Source organism: Diorhabda carinulata, chromosome 3 (assembly GCF_026250575.1).
Source record: "Diorhabda carinulata isolate Delta chromosome 3, icDioCari1.1, whole genome shotgun sequence".
Classification (NCBI taxonomy): Eukaryota; Metazoa; Arthropoda; class Insecta; order Coleoptera; family Chrysomelidae; genus Diorhabda; species Diorhabda carinulata.
The window spans coordinates 2,782,992-2,796,385 of record NC_079462.1 but is presented as its reverse complement, the minus strand read 5'-3'; the positions used below and the strand labels follow the sequence as shown (position 1 = coordinate 2,796,385).

General features: G+C 35.1%; 1 protein-coding gene across 2 annotated transcripts; it reads left to right on the top strand.

Moving 5' to 3' along the window:
* The first annotated feature begins 206 nt into the window (after nt 1-206).
* On the top strand, nt 207-10,696 carry LOC130891187 (protein sister of odd and bowel-like). 2 transcript variants are annotated; one of them, XM_057795786.1, is made up of 3 exons: nt 213-319; nt 416-1,194; nt 10,259-10,696. In XM_057795786.1, exons 2-3 carry the CDS (start codon nt 425-427, stop codon nt 10,614-10,616), a joined length of 1,128 nt encoding a protein of 375 aa, XP_057651769.1. In that variant the 5' UTR covers nt 213-319; nt 416-424; the 3' UTR covers nt 10,617-10,696. The 2 variants fall into 2 exon arrangements, with proteins under 2 accessions (XP_057651770.1, XP_057651769.1); XM_057795787.1 differs by having other exon boundaries at nt 207-1,194.
* The last annotated feature ends 2,698 nt before the right edge of the window (nt 10,697-13,394 follow it).

Here is a 13,394-nt window from a genome sequence, read left to right as displayed (position 1 = left end):
CTACACGGTATAAACGCGAGTATCGTCTTTATAGTTTTTTTTTATATCGTATAGAATTTTAACAGTTGATAATAACACGTTTTCTACTTTCAACTAATAGCACCATTCCCGCAAGAGTTCTTCTCGCCGGTCCTCACCTTTCATATAGATGGCGCACAGGTGAAAACAGATGAAGAACATTTTAACAGCTACTAGGATACTTGCTTAGTCGATGTTTTACTGTTTGAGGCTAGAGTGTGCGCGCCGTGCGTTTAAAGTGACATTATTACGTATAAAAAAAATAATTTTCGTGATTGATAATGGAGTACGGTGACATGAGGTATGTAATCAACTGATAAGACTCATAAACTTGACAAAATGTCAACATAGAAACGCACAGACAACGATAAAGATCAGCTATCTTTGTTTTCTGCAGCTCGATAAGATGCAAACTTCACCGGATAATGTGACTAAAGAAGAAAAAAAACAAATGTCACCTAGCAAATATACGGAATTAGATAAAAATATAGCGACGGCTATATTACAAGAAAATTTATTACAGAGATCGATACAGAATGTAGCTTTATCTTTACAAAACGCTATGATGAGTTCGTTGCAACAAGCCGCTTTTTTACCGGCGAATTCAGCCGCAGCCGCGGCGTTGAATCTACAAGCCCTCGAATCGTATTTAACCCTACAAAGATTATCAACAGTTTCTACTAGTAACAATTCAGGTAAAATCGATATTTTAAAAATAGCGGCCAGTACTGCTAAAATCAGTGAAGATACAGTCGGTACTAGCGACGAACTAGTAACAAATACCAGCCTAACTGAAGATGTAGATTTAGCGGAAGAAGTAGAAGAAGATTTGGCTCTGTTAGATAACGAAGATACGTTAAGTAACGTTTCGGTTCCTTCGTCGCCGGTAGATACTTCGTATCCGAGTTTGATATTGAATTCCATGTTCCAAAATCCTGAAAATTTAGCTTTAGTTGGATCTTCATCGACTGTTACAACTACAACTGGAGCTACTAATGGTAGACAAAAAGGCGGTGCTAGACCGAAGAAGCAATTCATATGTAAATTTTGCAATAGACATTTTACTAAAAGTTATAATTTGTTGATACACGAAAGGACCCATACAGACGAAAGGCCGTATTCCTGTGATATTTGTGGGAAAGCTTTCAGAAGACAGGACCATTTGAGAGATCACAGGTAACGATTTATCTATTTTTGTAACCCGTTGTAACGAAATAATCAGAAATATATTAATTTTTCATGTTGTTATTGTTCGTAATATTTTCATTAACAAATTTATAAGTACCGTCATTATCTTCTTCTTCATTCCGTTTTGTTCCTTCTCATTTCTTCTGTAATTCGATTGATTTTTTGAATCAAACGACTTCTTTCTTATAAATTTTTCTTTTCCCTTTCATTTCTTTGTCGTCTTCTCCCCATTAGCTTCGAAATATCAAAAATATGTCAAAAATAGTAGCTATCCAGTACATAATTTTGGAAATTTGTCCAAAAAGTATAATCCAAGTACTGGTACTTTTCTTAATAGTAGGAGATGTATGCAAGGATGTATCTATCGAAAATAAATTGTAGATGAAATTTTATTGTTTGGACATATTTTTGAATGATCCAACAAGTTACAGCACGTTTATTATTTAGTAAATTGTATAAACCAAAAGATTAGAGCTCGTTAGAAAGTTTACAACTTAAGAATTTATCTAAATGGATATTAGAATTGAATCAAAATCGTATATTACACCACAAGGGCCGAAGATTTAACTTTCGGCCCTTGTGGGGCTTCGCCTCGGGCATCGTGACGAGCAGGGCCGAAAATTTAACTTTAGGCCATTGTGGTGTAATATACTATTACGAAATTGACGTTTAAAGTGACATTTTTAATTCAATATGAGGATTTTATAACAAAGCGTGCGTATAAATATTTATAACACTAGTTAAAAATAGACTTTTAAACACTAGTGTAATAATTTTATGAAAAATGAGATTTTTTGGAATTATTTATTTATTTATGTATCTGTAAAACGATAATTAAAAAATTATGCATAGGTATTTAATATTTTACTAAATAAAAGAAAGAAAATAAAATACAAAAACGCAAAAACAGATATAGTTAATTTTCAACGTAACCTCCTTTTAGCTTCATACACTTTTCCCAATCTTAAAGCTTCTCAAAACTGCCAATGACGAGGTGATCTTCATTGTTAGAAAATAGAAAATAATCCGAGGGGGCTAAATCTGGCGAATACGGTGCATGAAGTAGCAATTCAAACTTAAATTCATTAGTTTTAACCATTGCAATAACAGATGTGTTAGCCGGTGCATTGTCTTGATGAAACAACACCTTCTTCTTAGCCAAATGCGACGTTTTTGCTTGATTTCTTCGCTCAAACGTTGCAATAATACTAGTTTTTTTCTTTTTCAACATAGTCAATGAAAATTATCCCAAGCGCTTCCCAAAAAACCGACGCCACGACCTTGCTTGCAGATGGAACGGTCTTTGCTTTCTTTGGAGCCGGTTCTCCCTCAATCCATTGTTTTGATTGTTTCGGGTATGAAGTGACGGACACATGTTCCATCCATAGCTATGGAACGGCGCTAAAATTCAGCTTCATCTCTGTGAAACATTGCCAAACACTCGATGGAATCATCTTTACCACACTGTTTTTGTTCCATCTTGCGCACAGCTATGTCATGTTAGAATTTTCAGTTAATATACGATGTATCGCACTTTTTGAAATGCCTTCTATATTTGCTTTCAGTCGACGATCATCTAGTACGGCTTTGTGGATTTTATTCAAAATTTCTGGAGTCGTCATCTCATTTCGTCGACTACAGCGATGCTGGTCTTCGTTTAAACTCTGCTACCCACTATTTTACTGTTAATAACGAAAGAACTGTCTCCCTCACAGTAGAATCTAGTTCAGCTTTTATATTGGTTTGGATAATGACTTCCAAATAACGATGACCAATTGGCGTCTTCAAATTTGAAACATATGCTGTTAGGCCAAGTACTTCTGGCACCATCATCGTAATATTAACGCTGCAATTAAAATAGTTGCTAATGCAAACTTCTCATGAAGATAACGAATGTATTGTTGCTACTTGAGGATGGTACTGGTGCTGTTTATCGCTATTTGAAGATGCTACAGCTACCGATGCAACAGGAAACTCATCACACAGATTGTAAACTGGAAGATTACTGCAAGCAATCTTATTCTTATTTCCTATGGAGTCCTAAATTCGCTTCTCGCTATCGTTGAGGATCTCTATCTTCCCTATCGTTTGATCGTATGAATTCGCTGACGATCCTCGAAGGCAGTGACCAGTAAAGAGCTCCGGATTGGATTCTTGAGGTGTTTTACAAACAATTGTCCATGAGAAGTTTGTAGGGATACAAAAACTACGCTGCACGTGGCTTTCGTAACCAAAATATGTATTAACAACGAATTTTCTAGTTATTGCTAATTTCTTCATCAAATAATCAGTATCTGGAGCTTTATTTGAAAATTTATTTATTCTCTGGTAAGAATTTTTGATATTTTCGGACGGTACTTCACAATTTGTGATATTTGGTGATGTCTACATTATTCTCATTCCACACCTTCAATTTGTCATCGAAAAAAACCAAAAATACAGTTACGCTGATGTCCTAGTACTTCTTTTAGCTCATTCTATGAAAATTATATAGAGTCCTAAGCTTTGGATTAGTAAGTAGGTTTTATTACTCTTTCATTTATAAAATAGACTACAAAAATGTCAAAAATGACATGAATTTTAACCAAAATCATAGTATTCTTGTTGTACCTTTCATAGAGTCGTATTATAAATTCTATTTTTGTACATATTCTCAGTAGAAATTCGTTTTCATCTATGGAATATCTATGTAAAGCCATAACACGAATAAATTAAATATTGTGACATGTAAATTCGATTGCAAACTTAACTCATATCGGCAGCGTATTTCAAAAAATATATAATTAACTGTTAGATTCAAAACAGATGTTTCCAAATATAATTTTCCATCTCTTGATACTTTTAAATTGTAAAATGATAAAATTATAATTTGCTTATTTAAAATTCGATACTTCCATCCACCTTGTCTTGACATTAACATAAAATATCTCTTATAATGATACAAGTATTCGGTATTTATGGTAGGCGTAAACATCACCGTCTGCCATTAGTAGTTTACGTTCCTCCTTAAAGACAGTTCTTTGTTACGTAATAACAAAACTGAGAAGCTATTAACAAATTACAGAAATTATTTAAACAAATGCTACAAATAATTTAAATTGATTGACTATGCAGAACTAAACTATTCTAAATTGAATTAAACTTTAGATTATTTGCTTCACTGACCATTGACGATTCCAATGTAAAAACATAAGTCAAATACCTCAGACTACACTTAGACCAAAAGTTAACTTGGAAGAAACACATACAAGTTAAAAAAATCGCAACTAAAGCTAAAACTTCAAAATATGAACTGGATAATCGGCAGAAGATCGCAGTCCAACAATAGACAATAAGAATAGAGCTATGGGGTTGCAGTAAATCATCGAACACCAAGATACTGCAAACTTTTCAATCTAAAATACTTCGAATGATAGCTAATACCACACATTACACACAGACCTCGGTATTCCAACCATCAATGAAGTTATTCAGACATCAGCGATAAGAAACAAAAACCGCAACGAAAACCACCAAAATCCAAGCTTTACACTGATACAATGGAACAGAGAAGATTGAAAAGACGCTGGTCAGAAGACCTCATAGAGTGACCCATCAGGGGATGGAGCCATAAAGTCATTTAGCAAGAAACCACATTATTTATTTATTATACTTTATTTTTGAGTAGATTCTAAATTTGCAATTAGATTATTTGCTTTGTCACAACGGTCTTCGATGAATTTCGTAAAATCTGATCTGGAGTAATAATTAATGCATCTTACAACAGCAAAAACAACTAACAAGAACCTGATTATGCAAAATTACTTCCACGAAACAATTAACTACATTTTTGTGCCAAAATGGAAACACTGATATCGTAGTAGTATTTTTCTTTGAGGCATTCATTAACTCAGCACCAGACAAAATATGACTAACGTCACTGGGTAACAGTATATATATGATTAGGTGCTCAATTTGCAGAGATATTTCATTATGAGCCATCATTGTTTGAGGAAAACGCTATCGATTTGACGCTTGACCTTGACACCACCTTTTCTCATAGAGATAACATTAACCCTAAACTAGGTCGGTTTGGAAAAAGTTCAAACTAGTCTCTCAAAGTTTTTTAATTCGTTTATTGTAACCCTTGTAGATTAGAAACGATTTCTTGGAGTTAGTAGTCTTAGACGATGATCTTAACCATCGATTGTCGTGATCACTCGTCTCGTGTCTGGTTTTTCGTGTTCGCATTTCTTTGTAACATTTCCATGTATTTTTCACAATTAAAGAAAATGCCTTCAGTATAGAAACCTATATAAAATTGGAGAAGATCCAATATACGTAAATTGTTGAGCGTAAAATTTTAATATGATGTGTCCGTTCAATTTAAATATTAAATCTCTTGAATGATATATTTATTACTAGATTTTGTCTAGTTCAATTTCGCCATCGCTACTATTGTGCAAAATGACTTGTCCGGCACAAATTAGAACCTTAAGGGGGGTCTTCCAAAATCTGGTGAGTGATGGCTGCAAGCTCCAGCTCGTTTGGATGCTCGGTCACTCGTGCAACAAAGGCAACGACGAAATGAACTCACTCGCCAATCGGGATCGGCGAACCCACCAACGGGCCCAAAACTCATTCTTGGTGTGGCCAAAAGCGCTGTCATCACGTTTGTCTACAGCCATCTCGCAAGGCGGGCTCGGCAGAGATGGATGGAGACACCTGGCAAGCGAAGGCACGTCTAGATGGACCCCGTTCGTCTCTCACCAAACAACAACTGCTCCAGCTAGATAGGCCGGACTTCTAACCGGATACTGCTTCACACCATGGGCATCACGGATGATCCGGAGTGCCTCTGGTGCATGGAGGAGGACGAAACTGCAGACCACGTTATCTGTGAGTGTCCAACATTCACCTGGTCGAACCCCACAACCTGCCTAACGACATCAAAGGGTTCGAACCAAAGCGCGTGATCGTCCCCTTAAAGAACATCGGACTTTGGTGACGTCAAGTTGGACACGATGGGCCTATCTGAAGGCCTATGTGCTCAACGACTTCAACAGCCGTCCACACGTATGAACTATGAACTATCTTGCAAATGAATAATAAGTTTTTTAGGGGATCTAAATTATTTATTAGAGGACTCGTTGAAAATTAAATTTTTTTCGATGTTCGTCCTCTAAAAAGCTTCTTTTTAGAGGGTAACGTGCAGCCACATAGTTGTAGTGGAAAAATGAATCTCACCATCACTTTCCTAGAACAGTCTCCGTGACAAAACGTTAGCCCTCTTTGTTCTGCAAACATATAAAGATTGCGACGAAGTTTTCTTGAAAGAAATCAATGCACTTTGGTACCCCATTGTCTTCTCGTGTTTTTTTTACTGTACTTTCAGAGAAGCTCGTTAAAGCTCTATGAACTAACTTTAAGTACACTGTTTCGTGGCTCGAAATGAACTGATACAGACAAAGGGATCGTCGATGTTGCAGGTTTTCTACGGTTTTCCTGTAACCTGGTGAACCGGTTCACCAGCCAAATGGCCGACGGAAGGAAATAGCCGCAGCTATACCCGCCAGCCCTCCAATTACCAGCTTCCTATCAAATAATAAACAAAAAAAAGTTCTAAAAAAAAACAAAAATCAACAGAAAAATGGAAAAGATTTCCCCAAACCTGGAAGGAACGGTTTATCAGGATGGAGCTTTCTTGTCTTTTTCTTCACACCCCGACTGGTCGTTCGTTTTTTTTCTTTTTTCTTGGAGATAGTGCAAAAACCACAACCCCAGCACTGCAGAGGAGCAACTTCTATATCAGGGCCAATTCCAATGAACTGGAAACTGATCACTTTGTTAGATCTATCGAGATAAACGGTTTGTCCAGTACATATAACAAAAATAATTCAGTAAAAAAAGAAAAGTGTAGTTTTTTATTTTTTTTTTGTTATTATACACATGTACGTGAAATATTTTTTATATTACCGAGATGATACATAAGAAACCTTCTATATTCAGCCTGCATACATAATACATAATTAAAACATTATAATTTATTATTTTATCCGTTTTTTTTTCTTTTAAACCATCCGCTTCCATGACTTTCATATTCGTCTTGACAACCCGAATGGTTTTTTTTTCGAAATCAAATACAATGCGCCTTATAAAAAAATCTCGTAACCTTGTAAATATATATTGTTATCTACGGTTACAATCTGACTAATTTTCTTGTAAAAAAACAGGTTTTAATAGGTGTATTCGGTATCACGATCTGTTATTGGAGATGTTAGTATGTTAATTTCATGACAATTATTATTATTAAACCGTTCGAGGGAATCTATATTTTTTAAAATTTAATTGATCTAAATTATCAGATTATTGTCCTCGAAAAAAATTATCAAACGTTCGTCAAGAAAAAGACAAACATTATACATAAAGTCCGTCAGTAATTTGATCTGATTGATAGGCTCCATTCAGAAGAAATTATTAATATACAAACAGACTCTGAAATCGTTGTTAACGTGAAGAAACTATGGAATGTTCTTACCATAAAAAAGCTACAAGCGTTCTTAATGTCTTCACAAACATCCATGGTTTCAGACAATCAACTACGGATTAAGAAAACTAAATGTCTTGAGCTTGTTTGTTGAGTAGCCACAATCAAGCAGTGAAACGCAATTCGCGTTAAAATTACAAACTTTTAGGAACAAAAACAAAAACCTTTTCAGTGTACCGTAACTTTCCATTGTTAAGAAAAAAATTTGCTTCACTCTGGATCGAGTTATAGAAGATTAATATTTAATATTGGAATCCTCAACTACAACTGAAAAGGTGGTAGGGCAAAATTGAAGATATCAAAAGGCAAGGATTTGCAAGAAGATTTTACTATTAAAAAGCTTTGTTGCATCAATTATCATCGACGATTCAGAATTGCTTAAAGCTGTTTCAGTAGAATAAACTAAATTTTTGCGACAATGGATGATACAACAATTTTCTTGTCCAAATCATTTTCTATATTAGCTTGGAAGTAAGTGGTCTGCACCCTTCAGCTTCTGCTAAACGCAGTTTTATCACGTGTTGTCCTGCAAAAAATCCAATGAAAATATATGCTGAGATTCTTTGTTCTACAGCATTAAATTTCGGATCGATCTATTCCTCGAGCATTTTTCCTTTGTCCTATACCACAAAAAGGTACTTTTCTTCATACCTGAGTGACCATGAACTTAAAAACCCTTTATTATTCCTTTTTAAGACACTGAGGTTCCTATACCACCACCAGTGGTTACTTTTGTCTTCAGCTTCGACAAGACGCAGTTTCACCAGGTGTTGTCCTGCAAGGAAACCAGTAAGAATGTTTTCTAATAACCAGATACTTCTTAGGCTCTGCTGTAATAAATTTCCGTATTGTGCCATCCTGGAAAGCAAATGATTCTTCCTTAGGAATTCTTCCTTCCACAAAAAGGTTCTTTCTTGGCTAGTATACTTGTTGTACTTGATCCCTGAATGACCATAAACTTAACAAACCCCCTTATTATTCCTTTTTAAGACACTGAGGTTCCTATACCACCACCAGTGGTTGCTTTTGTCTTCAGCTTCGACAAGACGCAGTTTCATCAGGTGTTGTCCTGCAAGGAAACCAGTAAGAATGTTTTCTAATAACCAGATACTTCTTAGGCTCTGCTGTAATAAATTTCCGTATTGTGCCATCCTGGAAAGCAAATGATTCTTCCTTAGGAATTCTTCCTTCCACAAAAAGGTTCTTTCTTGGCTAGTATACTTGTTGTACTTGATCCCTGAATGACCATAAACTTAACAAACCCCCTTATTATTCCTTTTTAAGACACTGAGGTTCCTATACCACCACCAGTGGTTGCTTTTGTCTTCAGCTTCGACAAGACGCAGTTTCATCAGGTGTTGTCCTGCAAGGAAACCAGTAAGAATGTTTTCTAATAACCAGATACTTCTTAGGCTCTGCTGTAATAAATTTCCGTATTGTGCCATCCTGGAAAGCAAATGATTCTTCCTTAGGAATTCTTCCTTCCACAAAAAGGTTCTTTCTTGGCTAGTATACTTGTTGTACTTGATCCCTGAATGACCATAAACTTAACAAACCCCCTTATTATTCCTTTTTAAGACACTGAGGTTCCTATACCACCACCAGTGGTTGCTTTTGTCTTCAGCTTCGACAAGACGCAGTTTCATCAGGTGTTGTCCTGCAAGGAAACCAGTAAGAATGTTTTCTAATAACCAGATACTTCTTAGGCTCTGCTGTAATAAATTTCCGTATTGTGCCATCCTGGAAAACAAATGATTCTTCCTTTGGAATTCTTCCTTCCACAAAAAGGTTCTTTCTTGGCTAGTATACTTGTTGTACTTGATCCCTGAATGACCATGAACTTAAAAACCCCTTATTATTCCTTTTTAAGACACTGAGGTTCCTATACCACCACCAGTGGTTACTTTTGTCTTCAGCTTCGACAAGACGCAGTTTCATCAGGTGTTGTCCTGCAAGGAAACCAGTTTTCTAATAACCAGATACTTCTTAGGCTCCACAGTAATAAATTTCCATATGGTACAGCCTTGGAAAGGATCCTTCTTTCTTTCTATATCACAAAAAGGCTTTTTCTCTATTATATTCCCAGTAATAATGCCAAAAGCGAATGCTTCATGCCAAAAGCGAATGCTTCATGCCAAAAGCGAATGCTTCTGTGGAATTTATCATCTTATCATTCAAATTTAAAATATAAACGGTGATTTAAAGATCACTCATTTTTAATTAACTTGATGATTTATAAAAAAAGACTGAAAATCATTGATTGTTATATTTAATGATTCCTTTTCAGTTTGCTTATTGATACAATTATTGATGATTTAATTGAGTAATAATCTGACAGAAGGAAATAGCCAGTCATTTATCCTTAATAAATTTTTAATAAATCGTTCAGTGTTCAATCTATTATAGTCGGGAATAATTTTTTATTTTAAAAATTATATTTAACAAGGGTTGTCATACCTTTGCAATAACTCTTCTCCATAATAGATTGTTTATTATTTATCATTAAACAACTTTGTTTTGTTCTAGGTACATCCACAGTAAAGAGAAGCCCTTCAAATGTACGGAATGCGGTAAAGGTTTCTGCCAATCCCGTACGCTAGCCGTACACAAAATACTCCACATGGAAGAATCTCCACATAAATGTCCGGTTTGCAGTAGATCGTTTAATCAACGATCCAATCTGAAGACTCACCTTCTCACCCACACAGATATCAAACCTTATAATTGTTCGACGTGTGGGAAAGTGTTTCGGAGAAATTGTGATTTGAGACGACATAGTTTGACGCATAATTTGGGCGCTAGCACGTCGAGTACGACCCTGCCTAATCAAAATTTTAGTATAGACTCTCTCATAAGTTCGACCGTGAAAAAAGTCGACAACTGATGTGAATTTTGAAATGTCGTTTGAAACAAATTAATTTTAGGTTATGCGTGAAAGTGAAAAATAAATTTTTAGTGAATGTTTGTATTTGTTTTCTTTTCCCTATAACCTACTAAAATAACTAGATAAAGTTGAAGAAAAAGTGCAGCTGTATCAAGATTCCTCGTTGATTGATTTTTAAAAGTGGCCAATCCAAACAACTAGTACTATTACTGTGGCCACTCAATTCCAAGTTGATTTTTGGCCTCGCCAACAAGTTGCCTCCATCATTTTCTACCCTCAGCCATGTCTACTTCTCCATAAAGTCTTCTTACATCTTTACCCACTTGGTCATTCCATTTTGCTCTTGGGCGCCTTCCTTCAGGTTGACCTCTCCAGACAAAAAGGTTTTTATTTTTTTTCCAACCTTTCTAAGCAATGTTTGTAAAACAGCTTTTATATTTTTGAATCATTAATTCGTTATTGGTTTCGTTTCTTCGTGAAAAAATGTAGCACCTGTTGAGAAATAAGCTACAAACAACGATCTAAATCATTAATTTATCATCGGTTTCGTCCCTTCGTGAAAAAATGCAGCCCCTATTGGGAAAAAAGCTTCAAGCAACGATCTGTATCGCTAATTCGTTATTGGTTTCGTTTCTTCGTGAAAAAATAAAGCACCTGTTGAGAAAGAAGCTTCAAACAACGATCTGGATCATTAATTCGTTGTTGGTTTTGTCCATTCGTGAAAAAATGCATCCCCTGTTGAGGAAAAAGCTTCAAGCAACGATCTGTATCGCTAATTCGTTATTGGTTTCGTTTCTTCGTGAAAAAATAAAGCACCTGTTGAGAAAGAAGCTTCAAACAACGATCTGGATCATTAATTCGTTGTTGGTTTTGTCCATTCGTGAAAAAATGCATCCCCTGTTGAGGAAAAAGCTTCAAGCAACGATCTGTATCGCTAATTCGTTATTGGTTTCGTTTCTTCGTGAAAAAATAAAGCACCTGTTGAGAAAGAAGCTTCAAACAACGACCTAAATCATTAATTCGTTGTTGGTTTTGTTCATTTGTTAAAAAATGCATCACTTGTTGAGGAAGAAGCTTTAAACAACGATTTGTATCGCTAATTCGTTATTGGGTTCGTTTCTTCATGAAAAAATAAAACACATGTTGGGGAAGAAGCTTCAAACAACGACCTAAATCATTAATTCGTTGTTGGTTTTGTTCATTTGTTAAAAAATGCATCACTTGTTGAGGAAGAAGCTTTAAACAACGATTTGTATCGCTAATTGGTTATTGGTTTCGTTTCTTCGTGAAAAATAAAGCATCTGTTGAGAAAAAAAGGTTTAAACAACGATCTGAATCATTAATTCGTTGTTGGTTTTATCCATTCGTAAAAAAATGCATCCCCTGTTGAGGAAGAAGCTTCAAACAACGATCTGGATCATTAATTCGTTAAAAAATTCAGTTCCTGTTGAAACAGAATTCTTTTAATACTTGCTAAACAGTTCCAAATGATTCTTTCTCGTGTAGAGTACCGTGAAGTTATCAAAAATGGCTATTTTCTGCCAAAATAAGATAATTTTTGAAAATCAAGTTACCAACAAGAAAAAAATGTTTAGAGGATATCATCAGAACTCGCTGGATCTTCCATGGTAGTCTTATTTTCTACTTACAAAAGCTGAAAACCAAGAAGAACATTTTTCCAATGATATTTTAGTCATGACACATATGCTAAAGAATATACCAAAAACCGATTGAGTTTTTACCAAACGCCAGTAGAATCTAATATTCTTTTTAACTAATTCTCAATGCAAAAGGTAGATTATTGAGACGACGATTCGTTGCTGTTGGCAGCGTCAGTGGAAGGAATTTCACTACATCAAGTTTACTCTTTTCTCCATGCTTTTCCACTCTTCGTTTACTTGATCTGTACACCCGGTTTTAAAGTGATATCTCCATGATAGTTTAACAGGGACAAGAGAAATTTCAAATTATGTATATAATTTTGTCTGATTCCTGATTTCGCCATTCCAGGTTCAAAAGTTTTGGATTTGAGTCATTCCTTGGTTTCTTGTTGCTACAGCTATTCACATACTTCCTTATTTCGTGCATTTCGTTTTATTTCCTACCATTCTAATCTTCATTTTTTCTCTCTACTATATCTATTTCTTCTGTTGAGCTCCTGCTTTGTCTTAATCGTTCTTCTCCCATCGATCTTAGTTGGCCTTTCGAGATTTTGTTTTAATTGAGCTTCAAATTCAAATGTCTTACTCATATTTCTGATCCAATTGCCAATATGGCTACTTTTTTCCTATATATATTTCTGTTTTTATATATTTTGGTATCAACTTTTGTGTTATAAACTGTGTCAATAATCTTCCAGTTGCCACAGTTATTCTTAGCCTAATCCATCTCGTGTTATGCCACCTACTCTATATTTTTTTATCTTCCAGATTACGCGTCTTTCTCCTGTCTTTTTATTATCATCTTCTAGATCTTGTATTCAATCATCGATTCATGTTTTGACTCTTGTCATTAGTTTTTTTCCTTTATATTCTTTTTATTTACCCTCGGTCTCTGAAGACGATAATTTGGTTATAGAAACTCAATGTAATTATGGATGTTATATATCTAAAATCAAGATCATTTGATACGGGGAGTTTAATAAAAATAAATAAATAGAAGTAGCTAAATAATATTGAACTTATTCGTAGCATCTTCAACGTCAACGGCCAACAGTGTATTTCAATATAATTTTCCACGCGAAACGAAACTAAAAATGGCCGTTTCAAAAAAAATTTA